This window comes from Aspergillus pseudotamarii, assembly GCF_009193445.1.
Source record: "Aspergillus pseudotamarii strain CBS 117625 unplaced genomic scaffold BDV38scaffold_27, whole genome shotgun sequence".
In the NCBI taxonomy this organism is placed as follows: Eukaryota; Fungi; Ascomycota; class Eurotiomycetes; order Eurotiales; family Aspergillaceae; genus Aspergillus; species Aspergillus pseudotamarii.
The window spans coordinates 359,427-374,395 of NW_022475041.1; the positions used below are offsets into that span (position 1 = coordinate 359,427).

Below are 14,969 nucleotides of genomic sequence, written 5' to 3' on the forward strand. Positions count from 1 at the left end.
CTTATTGGCCGCTAAGCTCAAGATAACGCTCAATCAAAGTAGAAAGAACGTAATGGAAGTCCTTTAGTCGATATATATATCTCCGTCGTCGGACTGCACAATCGACGTTCGGTCTCCGAGAAGCGAGAACAGGCATAAAACGCCCCAGGTTACGGGCATTGCTTCTGGTACGCTCTAAGCGGCAATTACACTCAAAGATGAGCATCATAATGAACGATATCGGAACTTTGTACTGGCCGTACCTGGCAGCGCTGGCTGTCACCCTGATGATAGTTTATCGCGCTCGCCGCCAGCATAGGATCCCAGCTGTGGGTGACGCTAATGGCTCTAACCTTCTGGAAGCCTTGAAGGAGGGCTCGCAGCGGGTTAGTTATTATCCTCTAATGTGACGAGAGTGAACTTCTAAGTCAAAATAGTATCCCGAGACATGTTTCCAAATTGCGACTAAAGATATTCCGACGGTGATTGTGCCGCTCAAATGTCTCTCTACCATAGCCTACGCCCCGGAGGAGAAGCTGAGTTTGGGCCGCGAAGTGTACGAACGTCTCATGGGACGGTATACCAAGATGGTGAAAAGTGACCATCTGGCTGAGTTTGTCCGAGCTGGATTGATGAAAAATGCTGGTAAGAGTGTTGCTCTGCTGCAGGAAGAAGCCGAACGGACGGTCTCATCGCAAATTGGTCGTTGCCCCGGTAAGTTTTCATCTTGTCCAGTGCGAGCCAAACAACTGATTGTTCTCCAGATTGGAAGTCGCTCGCCTTGTTCCCGACCATGATTAAGCTGGTGTCATTGCACATCAGCCGCTCGTTCATTCAGTCACCGCTGTCTCGCAACCAGGAATGGGTAAATGGGTGGCTGTTTCTCTTGGTCTCACGGATAGCTCGCTGACAGCTACAGATCGACCTCACTCTCGACTATGCGATCTCCACTGTGACAGTCGCGGGAAAGATGTCGAATACTCCTTGGGCACTACGACCATTCAAAGGGATCTTTCTGCCCGAAACGGCAGAGATGAGCCGTCAATTCAAACGGGCAACTGCGCTGTTGCGACCAACGTTAGAAGCCCGTCTACAGCAGAAAGGTGAAGTGCCTAACGATCTCATGCAATGGATTATCAATAACTATCCGGACAACAAAGATGACATGATCCTTCATACGCGGTTGCAACTGGAGGCCGTTCAAGCGGCGACTTATAATCTTGCCTTTCAGGTAGGAGGCACCGGAGCAGCTCAGTATACGATGAGAGGACTAACAATATAATGGTCTGCTATAGCTTGTTCATTTCTTCTATGATCTGTTGGCCCACCCGGAGTATCTACAGCCGTTAAGGGATGAGATCATGTCAGTATCAGAATCATGCAACGGTCAATGGACTCCAGCCGCGTTGTCAAGCCTGCGGAAATGCGACAGTTTCTTGAAGGAGTCGCAAAGATTGAACCCTATCGGAATTGGTAAGTCTTGGTTCTACTAGAACGGTGAATCGCCACTAATAGAGGACTGTTACGCGCAGTCAGCGTGAGTCGTTTCGCACTATCGCCATTCCGACTTCCAGATGGAAACACGGTGCCAGCTGGGGTCTCAGTCTCGGCGCCATCCATGATGGTCAATTTAGATGAGTCACTTTGGACTGACCCGACATCCTTTGACGGCTCTCGGTTCGAGAAGTTGCGCACGATCAAGGGGAATGAGCAGAAATTTCAGTATGCATCTACTAGGTATGATTCTTGTTTCTATGGTGATTGCTACAACTTTAGGCTAAGTATAATCCAGTGCATCGGAGTTGAATTGGGGATACGGCACTCATGCATGCCCTGGTCGACATTATGCCAGCAACCAGATCAAGCTCATGATTGTGTCCTTGCTTTCCAGATACGAGTTTCAGTTTGATCATGCAGAAATGAAAAAGACGGGCATACTTGAGAGGCCCCCGAATATGGTGGATGGAGTTCGCATCATGCCAAACCCTCTGGCGATGGTGATGGTTCGGTCGCTGGGAAATGCTACGGAGGGTCGTCATTAGATGCACGGAGTAAGCCATATGAATTATGGGGAGACCATGTAGTCGGAATTGAGTCAAGCTTCCTAAACTATGCGTCCCAAACTGAGAGATGTCACTGTTACGTCGGAGACCGGCCTCTTCGTCGGTTCCCGGGGTTGCGGGCGAAGCAAACAATGACCGTCGAGAGAGTTATATTAAAGCAGACCCATACCACCCCTGGTATAGCAGTCAATATTCCCAAACACAGTAAGAATATAATCAAGATGCCTATTCCAAACCAGTGCACAGTACTTGTCGTGGGTGGCGGTCCAGCTGGCTCTTACGCCGCTGCTGCGTTGGCCCGCGAGGGAGTGGACACTGTTCTCCTGGAAGCCGATGTCTTCCCCAGATACCATATTGGCGAGAGCATGTTGCCATCGATCCGACATTTCCTTCGTTTTATTGATTTGGACTCCAAGTTCGACAGCTATGGCTTTGTGAATAAGGTTGGTTTCACCACTTTGGTGCCCGGCTGGAAATCGCCAACAGAACTAATGTTCTAATAGAATGGGGCTGCTTTTAAACTCAACTCCAAGCCGGAAGCTTGTAAGTAATCTCCTGAGAAGTCCACAAGAGACGGTGGAACTAATGGGCTATAGACACCGACTTCCTCGCTGCTGGAGGTCCGGGGAGCCATGCGTGGAACGTCGTGCGGTCCGAAGCAGATCACCTCATGTTCAAGCATGCAGGAGAGAACGGCGCCCAAGTGTTCGATGGCGTCAAGGTGAATAGCATTGAGTTTGAACAGATCGACGAAATGACGGTGGAACCATCGCTCGCTGAGCTGGGACGTCCCGTTTCCGCAACGTGGTCGTGCAAAGCTACAAGCGAAAAAGGATCGATCGCCTTCGAATACTTGGTTGATGCAACCGGACGGGCTGGTTTGGTCAGCACCAAGTACATGAAGAACCGTCGGTATAACCAAGGCCTGAAGAATGTCGCCAGCTGGGGTTACTGGACCAACGCCGGCTCGTACGGAGTCGGAACTCCTCGTGAAGGGGATCCGTATTTCGAGGCAATCGAAGGTACGCACGGTGCTCAGCAATTGGTTTCGTGCCAGGCATGTTAGCTCACAATGACTCTGCAGATGGAAGCGGGTGGGTCTGGCTCATTCCCTTGCACAATGGCACTACATCTATCGGGGTCGTCATGAACCAGGAGACCGCAACGGCGAAAAAGCGTGAGACAGGCTCAACGACGAAGGATCTTTACTTGAACACAATCCAAAACACCCCCGGAATCTGGCAGCTTCTGGATAAGGCCGAGCTGCAGTCAGACCTCAAATCGGCCTCCGACTGGTCCTACAACGCTTCGAGCTACGCCAGTCCTTACCTACGAATTGTGGGTGACGCCGGGTGTTTCATCGATCCGTTCTTCTCATCCGGAGTCCACCTGGCCCTTGCTAGCGGACTATCAGCTGCCCTTACGATCCGGGCTGCACAGCGAGGTGATTGCAAGGAACAGGCCGCCGTCAGCTGGCATTCTAAAAAGGTGGCCGAGGGCTATACCCGCTTCCTTCTGGTGGTGATGAGTGCACTGAAACAGATCTCTGACCGCGAGAAACCTGTCTTGACCGACTTCGATGAGGACAGCTTCAACCGTGCCTTTGACTTCTTCCGACCAAGTAAGCTCTTTTCTCGTATTGGCCATTGAAGCACTACACTAACTCAGTAAACAGTCATCCAAGGCACAGCCGATGTAGACAAAAATCTCACCCAAGCTGAGATCGCCCAGACGATCGAATTTTGCATGCAGGCGTTCCAAACCGCTAGTAGTGAAGAACAAGATGCTGTGATGACGAAGGTGGCTGCGATCAACTCGCAGAATGGAACGGAGGGCGCACTGAAAGAGCTCCATGCCAGCTTATCGGCTGACGAACGACGCACCCTCACCACCATCCAGGCTCGCCAGATCATTCGATCCGAGGACCAGATGAACATCGATAACTTTACCATCGACGTGATCGACGGCATGGTGCCTCGGCTGGAACGGAGGTCCCTGGGTCTGGCACGGTTTGTGCCCAAGACGCAGACAAGCAGCGAGGATGGCCTGCGGGCAACTCTGGGCTTGCCGGAGAAGCAGAAATCCATCTTTTCTTACTAGCATGGCGACATTGTACTATATTGTGGGTCTTGTTAAAGGCTTCGGACTTCCTGTCGAGTTATGCTTGTGTATGTTGTCACTTTCGGACTATCACACTTTCCTTTGATCGAATGGCGATGGATTCACACCATGATTGAACTTCAATTCACATTCAAAACATACCAAACCCCTATCCGTTCGTATCCCAGTGCCGATCTCGATTTTGAGGCATATAGTTTGGCGAAAGCGACGCATGTTGGCTGACTTCACCTCGAGCTAATCCCGTCTTATTTTATGGTGTTCCAATTCTCATATCCATACCTCCTCGCGTGGTCTACCTTAGATTAAGTACCCATACCTCTTGACCTAATGACCCCTTATCCCCATAATCCGTCGAATTGGTCCGTAGATAACAGTGTATCATACTATGGTTCCGCAGATATGCATAACGTGTGAAGGTCATCAGAGCTCTATCCCGTCCCACGACAGTTACTTAGATATTTCGCAAGATGGCCCTATGCGAAGATGATATTTCACCAGCGAGTGAAAGACTTGTAACGGGTAATCGGGCCAATCTTGACAAGAAGCTGGCTTTGGTGGACTTGAAACAGTATATTACAAAGTGATACGGAACCAGCAGATTGAGACACGTGAGAGGGCATTGCCCCATATCACATTGGCTGAAGCCCCAACCCGTAAACTAACTCATATGGTGGGGCACAGGAGTAAATGTGGGAAACTAGTCTACGCATTCGTGGTAGTAGGTGAAATGGATGCTGTGATTATTGCACCCGGGAAGTCGGTTTTAAGGCCGAATATTTGCTTCAATTGTGCAATATCAGATTCATTACTAGTTGAAAGAGAGCGACAAAAGCCATAGGACAGTCCCTGGCAGGAAACTCTTCAAGTTGAGCCATTCGAAATCTTCCTCAGTGCGGCAATGGAAGGGGAGAAGAAGTACTCCCCTCCTCTAGGAATCACACAGCAATGCAAATCCACATGGATGTTATTATTCTTGCCATCACACAATCCCATCACAAACGGGTCTGGCCCATTAGGCTGACCACAGATTGGATCGGCTCCCGGTCCTGGATCACCGGTGATACGCTTTTTGCCTGAGGGGAAGGTGTTCTTGTTGCACCACTCTGGATGTAGCTGTCAGAGGACGTCTTCCATTATAGCGTTTAGGAGTTGGATCAATGTGGATGGCTTACGCTCTTGGATCCTCCGGAATCCATTTGAAATATTGCTTTGATAGCAGACAAATAGCATTCCACGATCTTCCTTCGTTGTTTGCTGGTCTTGCTCTGTTTTTGTAACCTCCGGACCATATGGTATGCCCCGCCGTATGATTGCACTGCTGAATTTGTCTGCCAGATCGCCACGCGGTCTAGCCTTGCGTATATGCGCGGCGAAAGGGCAATGCTCTTGGGTATTAGTTGGCTTAAAGTCAAAATCGTTATTTTCCGCCAGAGCGGGATTGTCTTCCCAGAGTGTGTGACACAAGGGAGCTCCTATTGTCCTTCAGAACTTGGCACGGAATGGGAGAGAGGAGTTTTCCAAGTACATACCACTCTTCCACCGGCCCATCAAGCGTGCAGAGAGCTGATCGGCGGTCAGGTCGTGCTTTGGGGCTGTTTCATTCAACCATCTAGGCACTAATGAGTTCGTGATGAGAGAAGATAGGGTAAGTATTGGAGACTTACTTGTTAAACTCCGGCACTAACTGTTGCAGCTTGCGGAAGACCAGGAAGCTACCTTCCGTCGCCCAATCCGGCTGAGGGGAAGGGTCTTGGTCGGTGTTGGTGATAATATAACTGGTGCCCTGTAAGTGTCCCTTCACACTTCGATACGGTTTGTACAGAAAGCTGTCCCTACCCTGGTGGTACTGGCGGAGGTTCTTTATCCCCAGTAGGGGACGGGTCCAGCCCGACAAGCTGGGGCTGGGAGATATGTTCACGGTACCCAAAGCTACTAGCGGTTAAATCTTATCGGAATGTATTGCACTGGAAGCGGAGTGCCTTACTGTTCCTTATTGCTCTCCTGGCCCGGACGCTTATATCCAGGGATCGTGAAGCGGTCTTCGATGCTGGAGTTGAACCAGAAGAAGCCGATAAAGTGAGACTTCACCTCATATAGCTTCGCATAAGCGGTCTTCTCGGAATCGCCCGTGACTAGAATTATGCCATCGATGTCGTTCTCCTTGAAACGCTTCTCCCAGTCCTCTGGATTATCCCGGCCTTCACCCCCAGCAGTCCCACCTTGCAGATCGGCAAGCATGCCACCAAGAAAGGGACCGGCCTTCAAGCGGTCATTCTCGTTCTTCACCAGCTAGAGCCTGAGATTAGCGATATCTCTGACCCCAGGATGGGTCCCGGGGTGGGGATGACCACTCGCTTACCTTCTTCAGGCCATTAGCGCTGAAGCCAATATTTACCCCGGCCAGTGGAATCGTTGCGGGGTGGGTACGCCCATTCGATACTGCAGCCTTGTGTTGCGCAATTTGGTCTCGAGCTTTGAGGGCGCTATTTGCCGTAGTTATATGCGGAATCAGGTAGCGCAGATGGCGCCGGAAGCTGTCCGTCTTGGAAATCTTGAAAAAGTAGAACAACTCAAACTCCTTGGGCAAACCCGGCCTATGTGAGGTTAACATGATTTTGCGAAGACAAACCGCCTCCAGAGCATTCACCATATGTTACCCTGCACGTTGTCCTTATTCACTCCTGTCGTCAGATTCTCCTGAGATGCCATCTTCATAATGAGAGTGTAGTAGTCGAGCCGGTAATACAATAGCCGCACGCGAGATAATCGACACACACGGAGCCCCAATAGAGCTGCCTTTATAGCTTAAATCGACTTTTTGAAGATAGGCCATTATCGGAACCGTCCATACATGTTCCGCGCAATGCCGGACTGAACAGCCAGCAATACTGGGGTATGCAACACCATGGTTTGATGGCACGCCATTGCGTGTATGACTCTGATCGGAACTGGATGGAAAACCTAAAGAGGTTGTAAGGCAAAGATGCCAAAATTGGCTAAGGTTGCATCCTTATGTGCCAAACTCATCTTTCTTTGATTTGGTTGGTGGTCTCTTGTAACCGACCCAATATTGAGCCCGGAGTCAAGCAGCGGTTGACGCGTTGGTCGAGAAGGACCGGATCTGTATATCCAAGTGAAGTAACACCCTTTTCCTTTCTGACTTCTGGGTAGCTTTGATGAAAGGCTTGGGTGGAACGAGGGTTTCGACTTTACATGCACGGACTGGGCGTCGCGGACAGAGAAACGGATATGCCGCTTGCAGAACATGACTTGACGCAATATATCGGATTAATAACCAGTCCAGCTATGCCCACCGATTCGAGTCATATGTTTTGGAAAATGAGGTCATCACTCCGAACTGCTCCTACAGCGCTGTACAACATTTGTGGAATCATGGGGTCAGGCCATGTCAGCTCATCGTGCATGAAGCCACTGCAAGACGCTATGTGGGAATCACTAACCTTCTCCATCTCCCGAGGAGACAGGGAGTTCGCAGCCTTCTCTACTAACCAGGTACAGTTGGGTACAGCGCCTGGTAAGCCATAACGCGACGAGGTTATGACAACAAACAATGATCTCAGGTCGACGCCCTTACTTGGACATAGTTTGTCTGTTTTTTGAATGCCGTGGGGCGAAACGCTCGACCAGCCTACAAAACACAACAGGAATGAGGATTGAATGAGGTGACTACCTATCCGAGAGCTCAAGAATCTCGAATATATCTTGTAGTGACATATAGTTCTGCCCCAGAGACGGAATGGCCTCGGTAGTCATGGGTTGAGAGGAGACAGGCGAGATTGAGCAGGTTCGATTGTATAATACAACATTCTATTCTGAGAATTCAGTCCATCTGTCAATATCCCGCATTTCAGCATTTCGCTGGTCATTCCACTGCTACGCCTGCAATGCAGATCCCTCTAGCACCTCGCGAGTCCATACAAGAGTCCTAGGATTTTATCACTTGCTGCCGTCTGTAATATAAAGATGTGTTCTCGAACGCAACTTTCCACGAGTCCCTGACACGACATGTTGCGAGGGGGTTTATCCTGGGAACAGCGTGTGAGAACATTGATCAGGAGGGAAAGAATTACTTATGGGCGACTTTGACTTGATTCCTCTTAACATGCCATCCCAATCGCCAGCCGCTCGTAAAACTAGGGCGGTGACAGGGACTAGACCGTGCATTCCATATGGGGAGTGTCGCTGTCTTTTAAGTGGATGTTGGGATATGCGGCATGTGTCACACGGTGTGGGACACGGCGAAATCCCTTCATTCCTGAACACCGGGAATTCTAGTGCTTGATCGTATACAGATACTCTGAATTGGTTGCTCGAGCTTCTACTGACCACGATGAAGTATATATATATCAATTTAGCCTCCACCCAGAGACAATACGGGTTGGGGACAATACCTTTATTCTTACTCTAAACCGCCTGCAAAGACACGATGAAGCAGAAGGCAGGAATGGGTCTCAAGTGGGCATCGGTATTGTTGCTCATCGGGCTATCCCAAGCGGAGAAAGGCAACGTGCATGGGTCCCTCATATCTGCAGTGGCACAAGGGCTGTCGCTGGGAATTGAGGGAAGTGGTGCCCCCGTCGATACGGGAGGAGAGAATACAGGCTTGTATCAGTCTCCGCCGTACAACAGCGCGCGGATCGACCGGAGCAGTTGGATAGCAACATGCGACAGCGAGCAGGTCGGACATGAATGTATCAATGCGATTGACGGCGACAATACCACGTACTGGCACAGCGGTTACGATACCAACGGCATCGCGTCGCTTCCTCACAACATCACGATCAATCTCAGGACAGTACAGAATGTGAGTGGGATTGCCATCTGGCCAAGAGCCGTGGAGGACGGTTGGATTGGGACCCATGATGTTGTCCTCAGCACGGATGGGGTAACCTGGGGAGACCCAGTCGCACATGGGGCATGGTGGCCTGATTCAACCGTGAAGCTGGCTGTGTTTGAGCCCAAAGCGGTTCAGTATGTCAGGCTCATTGCGCGTTCCTCGTCCAATGGAGACAATGCAACCAGTATTGCAGACCTACAAATCTGGTCGGCGAACACCATTCCCACAGCGCCACAGGGAAAACGCCTCAATGAGGTTGGCGCCTGGGGGCCAACGATCGACTTCCCTCTCGTCCCGGCCTCAGCGGCCATCGAGCCCAGCTCGGGGAAGGTGCTCGTCTGGTCTTCGTATCGGAAGAACCAATATGGGGGTACCAGTGGTGGCTTAACGCAAACGGCCACGTGGGATCCGACTACGGGCGTTGTCTCGCGGCGGGAAGTCTCCGATACTGAGCACGATATGTTCTGTTCGGGTATCTCCATGGATGTCAATGGGCGCGTTATTGTCACTGGAGGCAATGATGATACCATGACGAGTATCTACGACTCCTTCAGCGACAGCTGGATCGCAGGAGCACCCATGAACGTCGAACGTGGTTACCAGGCCTCCACCATCCTGTCCGACGGCAATATGTTTGTGCTGGGCGGTTCGTGGAACGGCCCGCAGCTTCAGAATAAGAACAGTGAGGTGTATAATGTCACGGCCGACACTTGGACTGAGTTGCCGAACGCCGGCTCACAACCCATGTTAACCCATGACAACCTGGGCCCTTATCATGCAGATAATCATGGTTGGATTTTCGGTTGGAAGAACCTCTCGATCTTCCATGCCGGGCCGAGCCAGGCCATGCACTGGTACTTCGCGCAGGGCGAAGGAAATGTGACCAATGCCGGCAATCGAAGCACGGACTACGATCAGATGTCCGGCAATGCGGTCATGTTTGATGCCGCCGGTGGGCGAATCCTCACGTTTGGAGGGTCCCCAAACTATGAGGATTCGGATGCTACGAAGAATGCAACTCTCATCACGATAGGGGACCCCAACACTCCGCCGGTGACGGTGAAAGCAGGTGGTGATATGACCTACGCGCGGACGTTTCACACGTCAGTTGTCTTGCCCGATGGAAGTGTGTTTATCACCGGCGGCCAGGCGCATGGCCTGCCCTTTAACGAGAGCACTGCTCAGTTGACGCCCGAGCGATACATCCCTGGCCAGGATAGATTTGTCGAACACTTTCCGAACAATATCGTCCGCGTTTACCACAGCTGGTCCCTTCTTCTCCCTGACGCGACAGTGATTAACGGTGGCGGGGGATTGTGTGCCAACTGCACCGCTAACCACTACGATGCCCAGATCTATACTCCGCCATATTTGTTTGACGCGGATGGCAATCGTGCCCCCCGTCCTCAAATCGAGACTGTAGCCCCAGCCAGCCTTCGGTATGGCGGTCAAATTACGATCACCGCTGATTCCCCTATCAGTAATGCCTCCCTGATCCGCTACGGCAGCACCACACACACGGTGAACACCGACCAGCGTCGCATTGAACTAGTGCTCCAAGATGCCGGGACCAACATGTACACAGCAGACATCCCCAATGATCCTGGCGTTGCTCTTCCTGGGTACTACATGCTGTTTGTTATCAACGCAAATGGAGTGCCTAGCGTGTCGAAAAACGTCCAAATTACCCTGTAAGAAGTAGCATTTTCCAGACATCGAGATGGTTTGGATTGGACCAGATCGGAAACCCCCGCAGAGGATTCATGAGCCGGGCAAGACGTTTTTGATGGTGAGAAACACCTGTGACTTAATTTCGGGTTTGTGACTGGCAAGGCCTGCTGTGGAGAATGTTATACAACGTGTAGCGCAATGTGCAAGACCATTCGTAACTGCAAGCTCTACAACACGTATGTAGGATTTTACAACCCGGATTTGAACATGAATGTTTGAAAAAAACCGTCATTCGTTTTCATTTGCTGCACTAAGCTTTGTGTTTTATGCATGTATCATACATACATAGCCTGCAATTCCGAACCTCAATTAGGAGGAGGCTTAACAGTACACAGTATTCGATCAAGATAGGACCAACAAGACCCTCATATCCAGGAAGGCATGCTCCACACACTCCGGCGGATTCGTCGCTGGCCATCGCACTTCAAAAAACCCGGATCCGGCGAAAGGGGAGGGACGAGCAGAATGAGACAGCATCAGTTGCCCTCATGGCCCCTGTAATCGATAGCAGAGCTATATTTCGGGTCATAGTGCATCGCCCAGTATTCATCCCATATTTTTGTAGTAAGGCGGCCGACCTTGCCATTCTGGATCGGTTTCCCATCGAGTTTCGTGATAGGCATAATGCCACCAGCTGTAGTACACATGAATATCTCATCGGCGTGATAGGCATGCTCGAGTGGCACCACCTGAACGCGGACCTCGATCTTCTTGGCCTGGGCAATATCAAAAACACTCTTACGGGTAATCCCTTCTAGAACCCCACGGTCGGGTGTGTAGATAATGCCATCTTTAATCAATACTATATTGAAACCGGATCCTTCGGTGAGATTGGTATCTCCGTCGGAGAGAAATGGGTAATCCGCGCCACGGTCAGCCGCTTCGAATAGACCCCGGGTCAAGTCCCCCCACTGGAGATTCTTGATGGTAGGATCGAAAGCACCGGGGGGAGTGCGCCGTACGGTACGGGCAATGATCGCACTGCCTCCGGTATGTTGCATGGCGGGCTCCATGACCCAGACATACGGCATGACGATCAGATAGAGATGATTGTCGAACAGATCCTCTGGCTTATTGCCACGGACCCCTTTCAGGCCACGGGTGACGATCAGCTCCACAAACGCATCTTCGATTCCACTCTTAGCAACCATCTCTCTTAGGGTCTGCTTCACCTCGTCCCTGGACAGTGGGATCTTCAGTCGCATTTTCTGACAGCTGTCTTCCAATCGACGGAGATGATCATCGAGGCGGAAGAAGCGCCCATCCCAGACCGATGGCACATCATACGTGAGGTCGCTATGCATGAAACCCTCGTCGAGGAGTGGGACTCGTGCGTCGGCGAGTGGGACGAAAGATCCCTCGACGTAGGCAATTCCCTTGGCAAAGCGGTTGTCACTGTTATCTAGACGGGCCTTGCGCTCGTAATAACCGGAAAATACTTTGTTCATAGTTGTCATGGTGAGAGGGCTGTATGTTCAACTGAGGACGTTACCGAAAGAAGCGTCTGATGATGAGAACGTTGTGTCTCGAGTCTCTGGTGGACCGATGCCTCGAACATGGGAAAAGAACAATCGGAGTTGCTTTGGGGCCATGCCAGAACGATGTGTCTGGTTTCGCCTGCTGGTACGCCCACTCCCGCATGACTCAATGACTCCAGGCTCGTAAAGTGGCAGTGAACTATGGATGCTCCCTCTCCGTGACGAGGTAGATTGGCACCGCTCTTGGTTGGCTATTCTCCCCGGGTCTAGTCTGTTCTACGATGGATTGTGAATCACGTCGTCACCACCTGTGTATGATCAGCACACCTGCTCCAGCTGTCATTCAGATCCTGTTGTGACGTATTGACTGAGCCTGGTAGCTATATCCGGTTCCAGTATGGTTGCCGTGACTTGCTCTTCGTGTGCAAAAATCTACATCTCTATGCTTCTGGTTTAATGCCGTCACGACCCAATTCATGACTTTCAGGACGGTGCAGTTGCTTTTTGAGTCCCACACCCTGCTGTCTCGTGGAGAAAGCAAGGCGGTTGCGCCCATGCTACGTCTGAGGTAATTGTATTCAGAGCTAAGAGCTATCGCATGCGAAGAAACATATATTGAGTAACACGTGTTGCAAATATCGCTGTGATCATGGTCAAGACATTGCGGCCAGAATTTCGTATATCATTCGTATCATCACAGGAAGAAATCAGTGTCTGCATCAGCCACTAGGACCGTGTAGGTGAACTGCTCCATCCAGGTGATGCGGCTTCTTTAGTTCCTCGGCGCTGCGCTGGAAGAGCAAACCACAATATCAAACACACGATAAACATCGTAAGGACAACAGGGTGAAGAACCTTGATACCGTGGGCTTTTGCGATTGCGCCCGTGATGAAAGGAAAAATGCATCCACCGGCGCTCCCCAGAGCACACGCAAAGCCGACGGCTGCAACATGGAGATGCTTTGGCAAGAGTGCGGCCTGGGCAATAACCGCTTCCGGGTAAAGGGGCCCCAGGAAGAAGCCCAGTAAGGTCACTGCGATCATGGATAGGTGGAGTTCCGTGGCGAGCCAGAAGCCAATATGGCACACCACACAGGCCACTAAGTACACAACAATAACAAGACGTTGCCTCTTAAAGTAGGGCGTGATGAATCCAAGGCACACACGGCCAACGGTCAGTCCTCCCCAATACATGAATGTGACTACGCCTGCCACAGACGGTGGTGTATTCCGGAGATCCACGAGGAACGTGAAGACCCATCCTCCAACGGTGACCTCGATGCCCACATAGACTAAAAGGAATAGACTAATGATCCATGTCGAGACCAAGCTCAATGATTCAAGCGTTGGGTTCTTTAGTGTGGTGTGGTGTCTCGACGAGTCTCGGCCATCTTGTTGCACGTTGTCCCCAGGAGCACCCACTTCACTGGCTTCAACTAACGAGCCTCTGGCGGACCAGAATGCAGCGACCGAAGTCACAAACTCGACGGTTGCTGCAATACCCATTATATAGTAGAAGTGGTACCACATCCAGTCTCTCTGGGTAATCACGTACGTGGCCGTAAGCGGTGCCAAGGCCGCTCCCAGACCATAAAATGCGTGGAGAATCCCCATTAACTGGCTGCTGTTATGCATTGCACCAATCCAAGCATTCCACGATGCATCCACGATGCCATTTCCCAGGCCAGCCAGGATGAATATCGTAATAAGAAGCGGGAAGGGAGGGTGCTGGGTTGTGGCAAAGTAGGAGATAACATGCATCCCCGTGCCCAGCAAGGCAATTCCGCGCTGACCGAAGCGCTCGTGTATCCAGCTATTGGCCATGGCAGCGGTAGCGTAGCCAAGAAAAGGCGAGAGGAACACTACTGAAACCGTTGTATAGTCTGCGTCGTAATATCGGCCCAGCTATTGAGAGATGAAGGGAATAGAAAGTGGTCAGCAGCCAATATTCAGAGGGTGCCACGCATATATCCGACGGATGAACCTACATAGTGAATCATGGCCTACCGATAGCAGGCCTATTAGTACAAGCTCCCTGAAAATGGACTTCTGTGAACCACTTACCCCGTATGCCCCGTCGTTTGCGCCGACCACAATGAAGCTGTAGAATGTAGCCAGGACACGCCACAGGTTCACTGGAGGTTCATTCCACCTTTCCGGCTGGTGCAGTGAGTCAGAGACACCTTCTTCACTGACATTATCTCGGTCTCGTCCATTTTCCTGGTAAGACCCGTAAGATACATAAGCCGAGTCTGATAATAAAGGAGCCTGTGACGCCAAGTCCTGCTGTGTGCTCATCATTCATGCGTTATCGTGCCTTGAGGGATGCGATGTTGTATGTAAATAAGACAAGGATTTAGGCTCTAATTACACCAAAATGCCTGCTGTAGATATCACCTTCAGACGGTAGGAGGTGCAGCGAGCAGGCCCAGCAAGCAGGAAAGACAGGGAGAGGGGGAAAGGAATGGAAATAAGAGAAAAAACGGACACAGCCGACGGAGGCAGAGGCAAATCCTACGCATCTAGTCTTACTAAGCGTAGATGAACATGGTTATCAAAACCCTCACTGCTGGAAGGGTTGCATGCAACACATCAGAATACTGAGGGTAGTAAACGTTTAGGTTACATCTGTGTCTAGGGAGTGTCACCGGGATGCTTCATTTCACTTGGATATAGATTATACCACGAATACAGTGGTCATGAGGTAATTACCAGCATAATACTCGCAGAATTATACTT

At 50.9% G+C, this 14,969-nt stretch overlaps 5 protein-coding genes across 5 annotated transcripts; 2 read left to right on the top strand and 3 right to left on the bottom strand.

Annotated features, from left to right (window-relative positions):
- Nucleotides 1-209: 209 nt before the first annotated feature.
- Nucleotides 210-4,142, top strand: BDV38DRAFT_271351 (cytochrome P450; the record flags this gene model as incomplete). The annotated part of the gene is made up of 12 exons (XM_032057302.1): nucleotides 210-365; nucleotides 417-693; nucleotides 744-844; nucleotides 899-1,210; nucleotides 1,275-1,452; nucleotides 1,512-1,716; nucleotides 1,772-2,010; nucleotides 2,289-2,485; nucleotides 2,546-2,585; nucleotides 2,639-3,064; nucleotides 3,127-3,663; nucleotides 3,718-4,142. 12 exons carry the CDS (start codon nucleotides 210-212, stop codon nucleotides 4,140-4,142), a joined length of 3,093 nt encoding a protein of 1,030 aa, XP_031913572.1.
- An 882-nt stretch (nucleotides 4,143-5,024) lies between these two features.
- On the bottom strand, nucleotides 5,025-6,872 carry BDV38DRAFT_292963 (Dyp-type peroxidase; the record flags this gene model as incomplete). Its single annotated transcript, XM_032062130.1, has 8 exons — nucleotides 5,025-5,266; nucleotides 5,336-5,635; nucleotides 5,693-5,772; nucleotides 5,828-5,938; nucleotides 6,000-6,092; nucleotides 6,148-6,452; nucleotides 6,523-6,757; nucleotides 6,811-6,872. 8 exons carry the CDS (start codon nucleotides 6,870-6,872, stop codon nucleotides 5,025-5,027), a joined length of 1,428 nt encoding a protein of 475 aa, XP_031913573.1.
- Nucleotides 6,873-8,628: 1,756 nt separating this feature from the next.
- BDV38DRAFT_292965 (putative galactose oxidase) lies at nucleotides 8,629-11,083 on the top strand (the record flags this gene model as incomplete). Its single annotated transcript, XM_032062131.1, has 1 exon — nucleotides 8,629-11,083. The coding sequence occupies one exon, from the start codon at nucleotides 8,629-8,631 to the stop codon at nucleotides 10,714-10,716; it is 2,088 nt and encodes a 695-aa protein (XP_031913574.1). The 3' UTR covers nucleotides 10,717-11,083.
- Nucleotides 11,084-11,135: 52 nt separating this feature from the next.
- Nucleotides 11,136-12,391, bottom strand: BDV38DRAFT_246936 (aminotransferase class IV). The gene has a single exon (XM_032054607.1). The coding sequence runs from the start codon at nucleotides 12,207-12,209 to the stop codon at nucleotides 11,229-11,231; it is 981 nt and encodes a 326-aa protein (XP_031913575.1). The 5' UTR covers nucleotides 12,210-12,391; the 3' UTR covers nucleotides 11,136-11,228.
- A 415-nt stretch (nucleotides 12,392-12,806) lies between these two features.
- Nucleotides 12,807-14,678, bottom strand: BDV38DRAFT_246938 (MFS transporter). The gene is made up of 3 exons (XM_032054608.1): nucleotides 14,295-14,678; nucleotides 14,219-14,233; nucleotides 12,807-14,135 (listed from the first exon to the last, which is right to left on the bottom strand). Exons 1-3 carry the CDS (start codon nucleotides 14,529-14,531, stop codon nucleotides 12,957-12,959), a joined length of 1,431 nt encoding a protein of 476 aa, XP_031913576.1. The 5' UTR covers nucleotides 14,532-14,678; the 3' UTR covers nucleotides 12,807-12,956.
- Nucleotides 14,679-14,969: the final 291 nt, after the last annotated feature.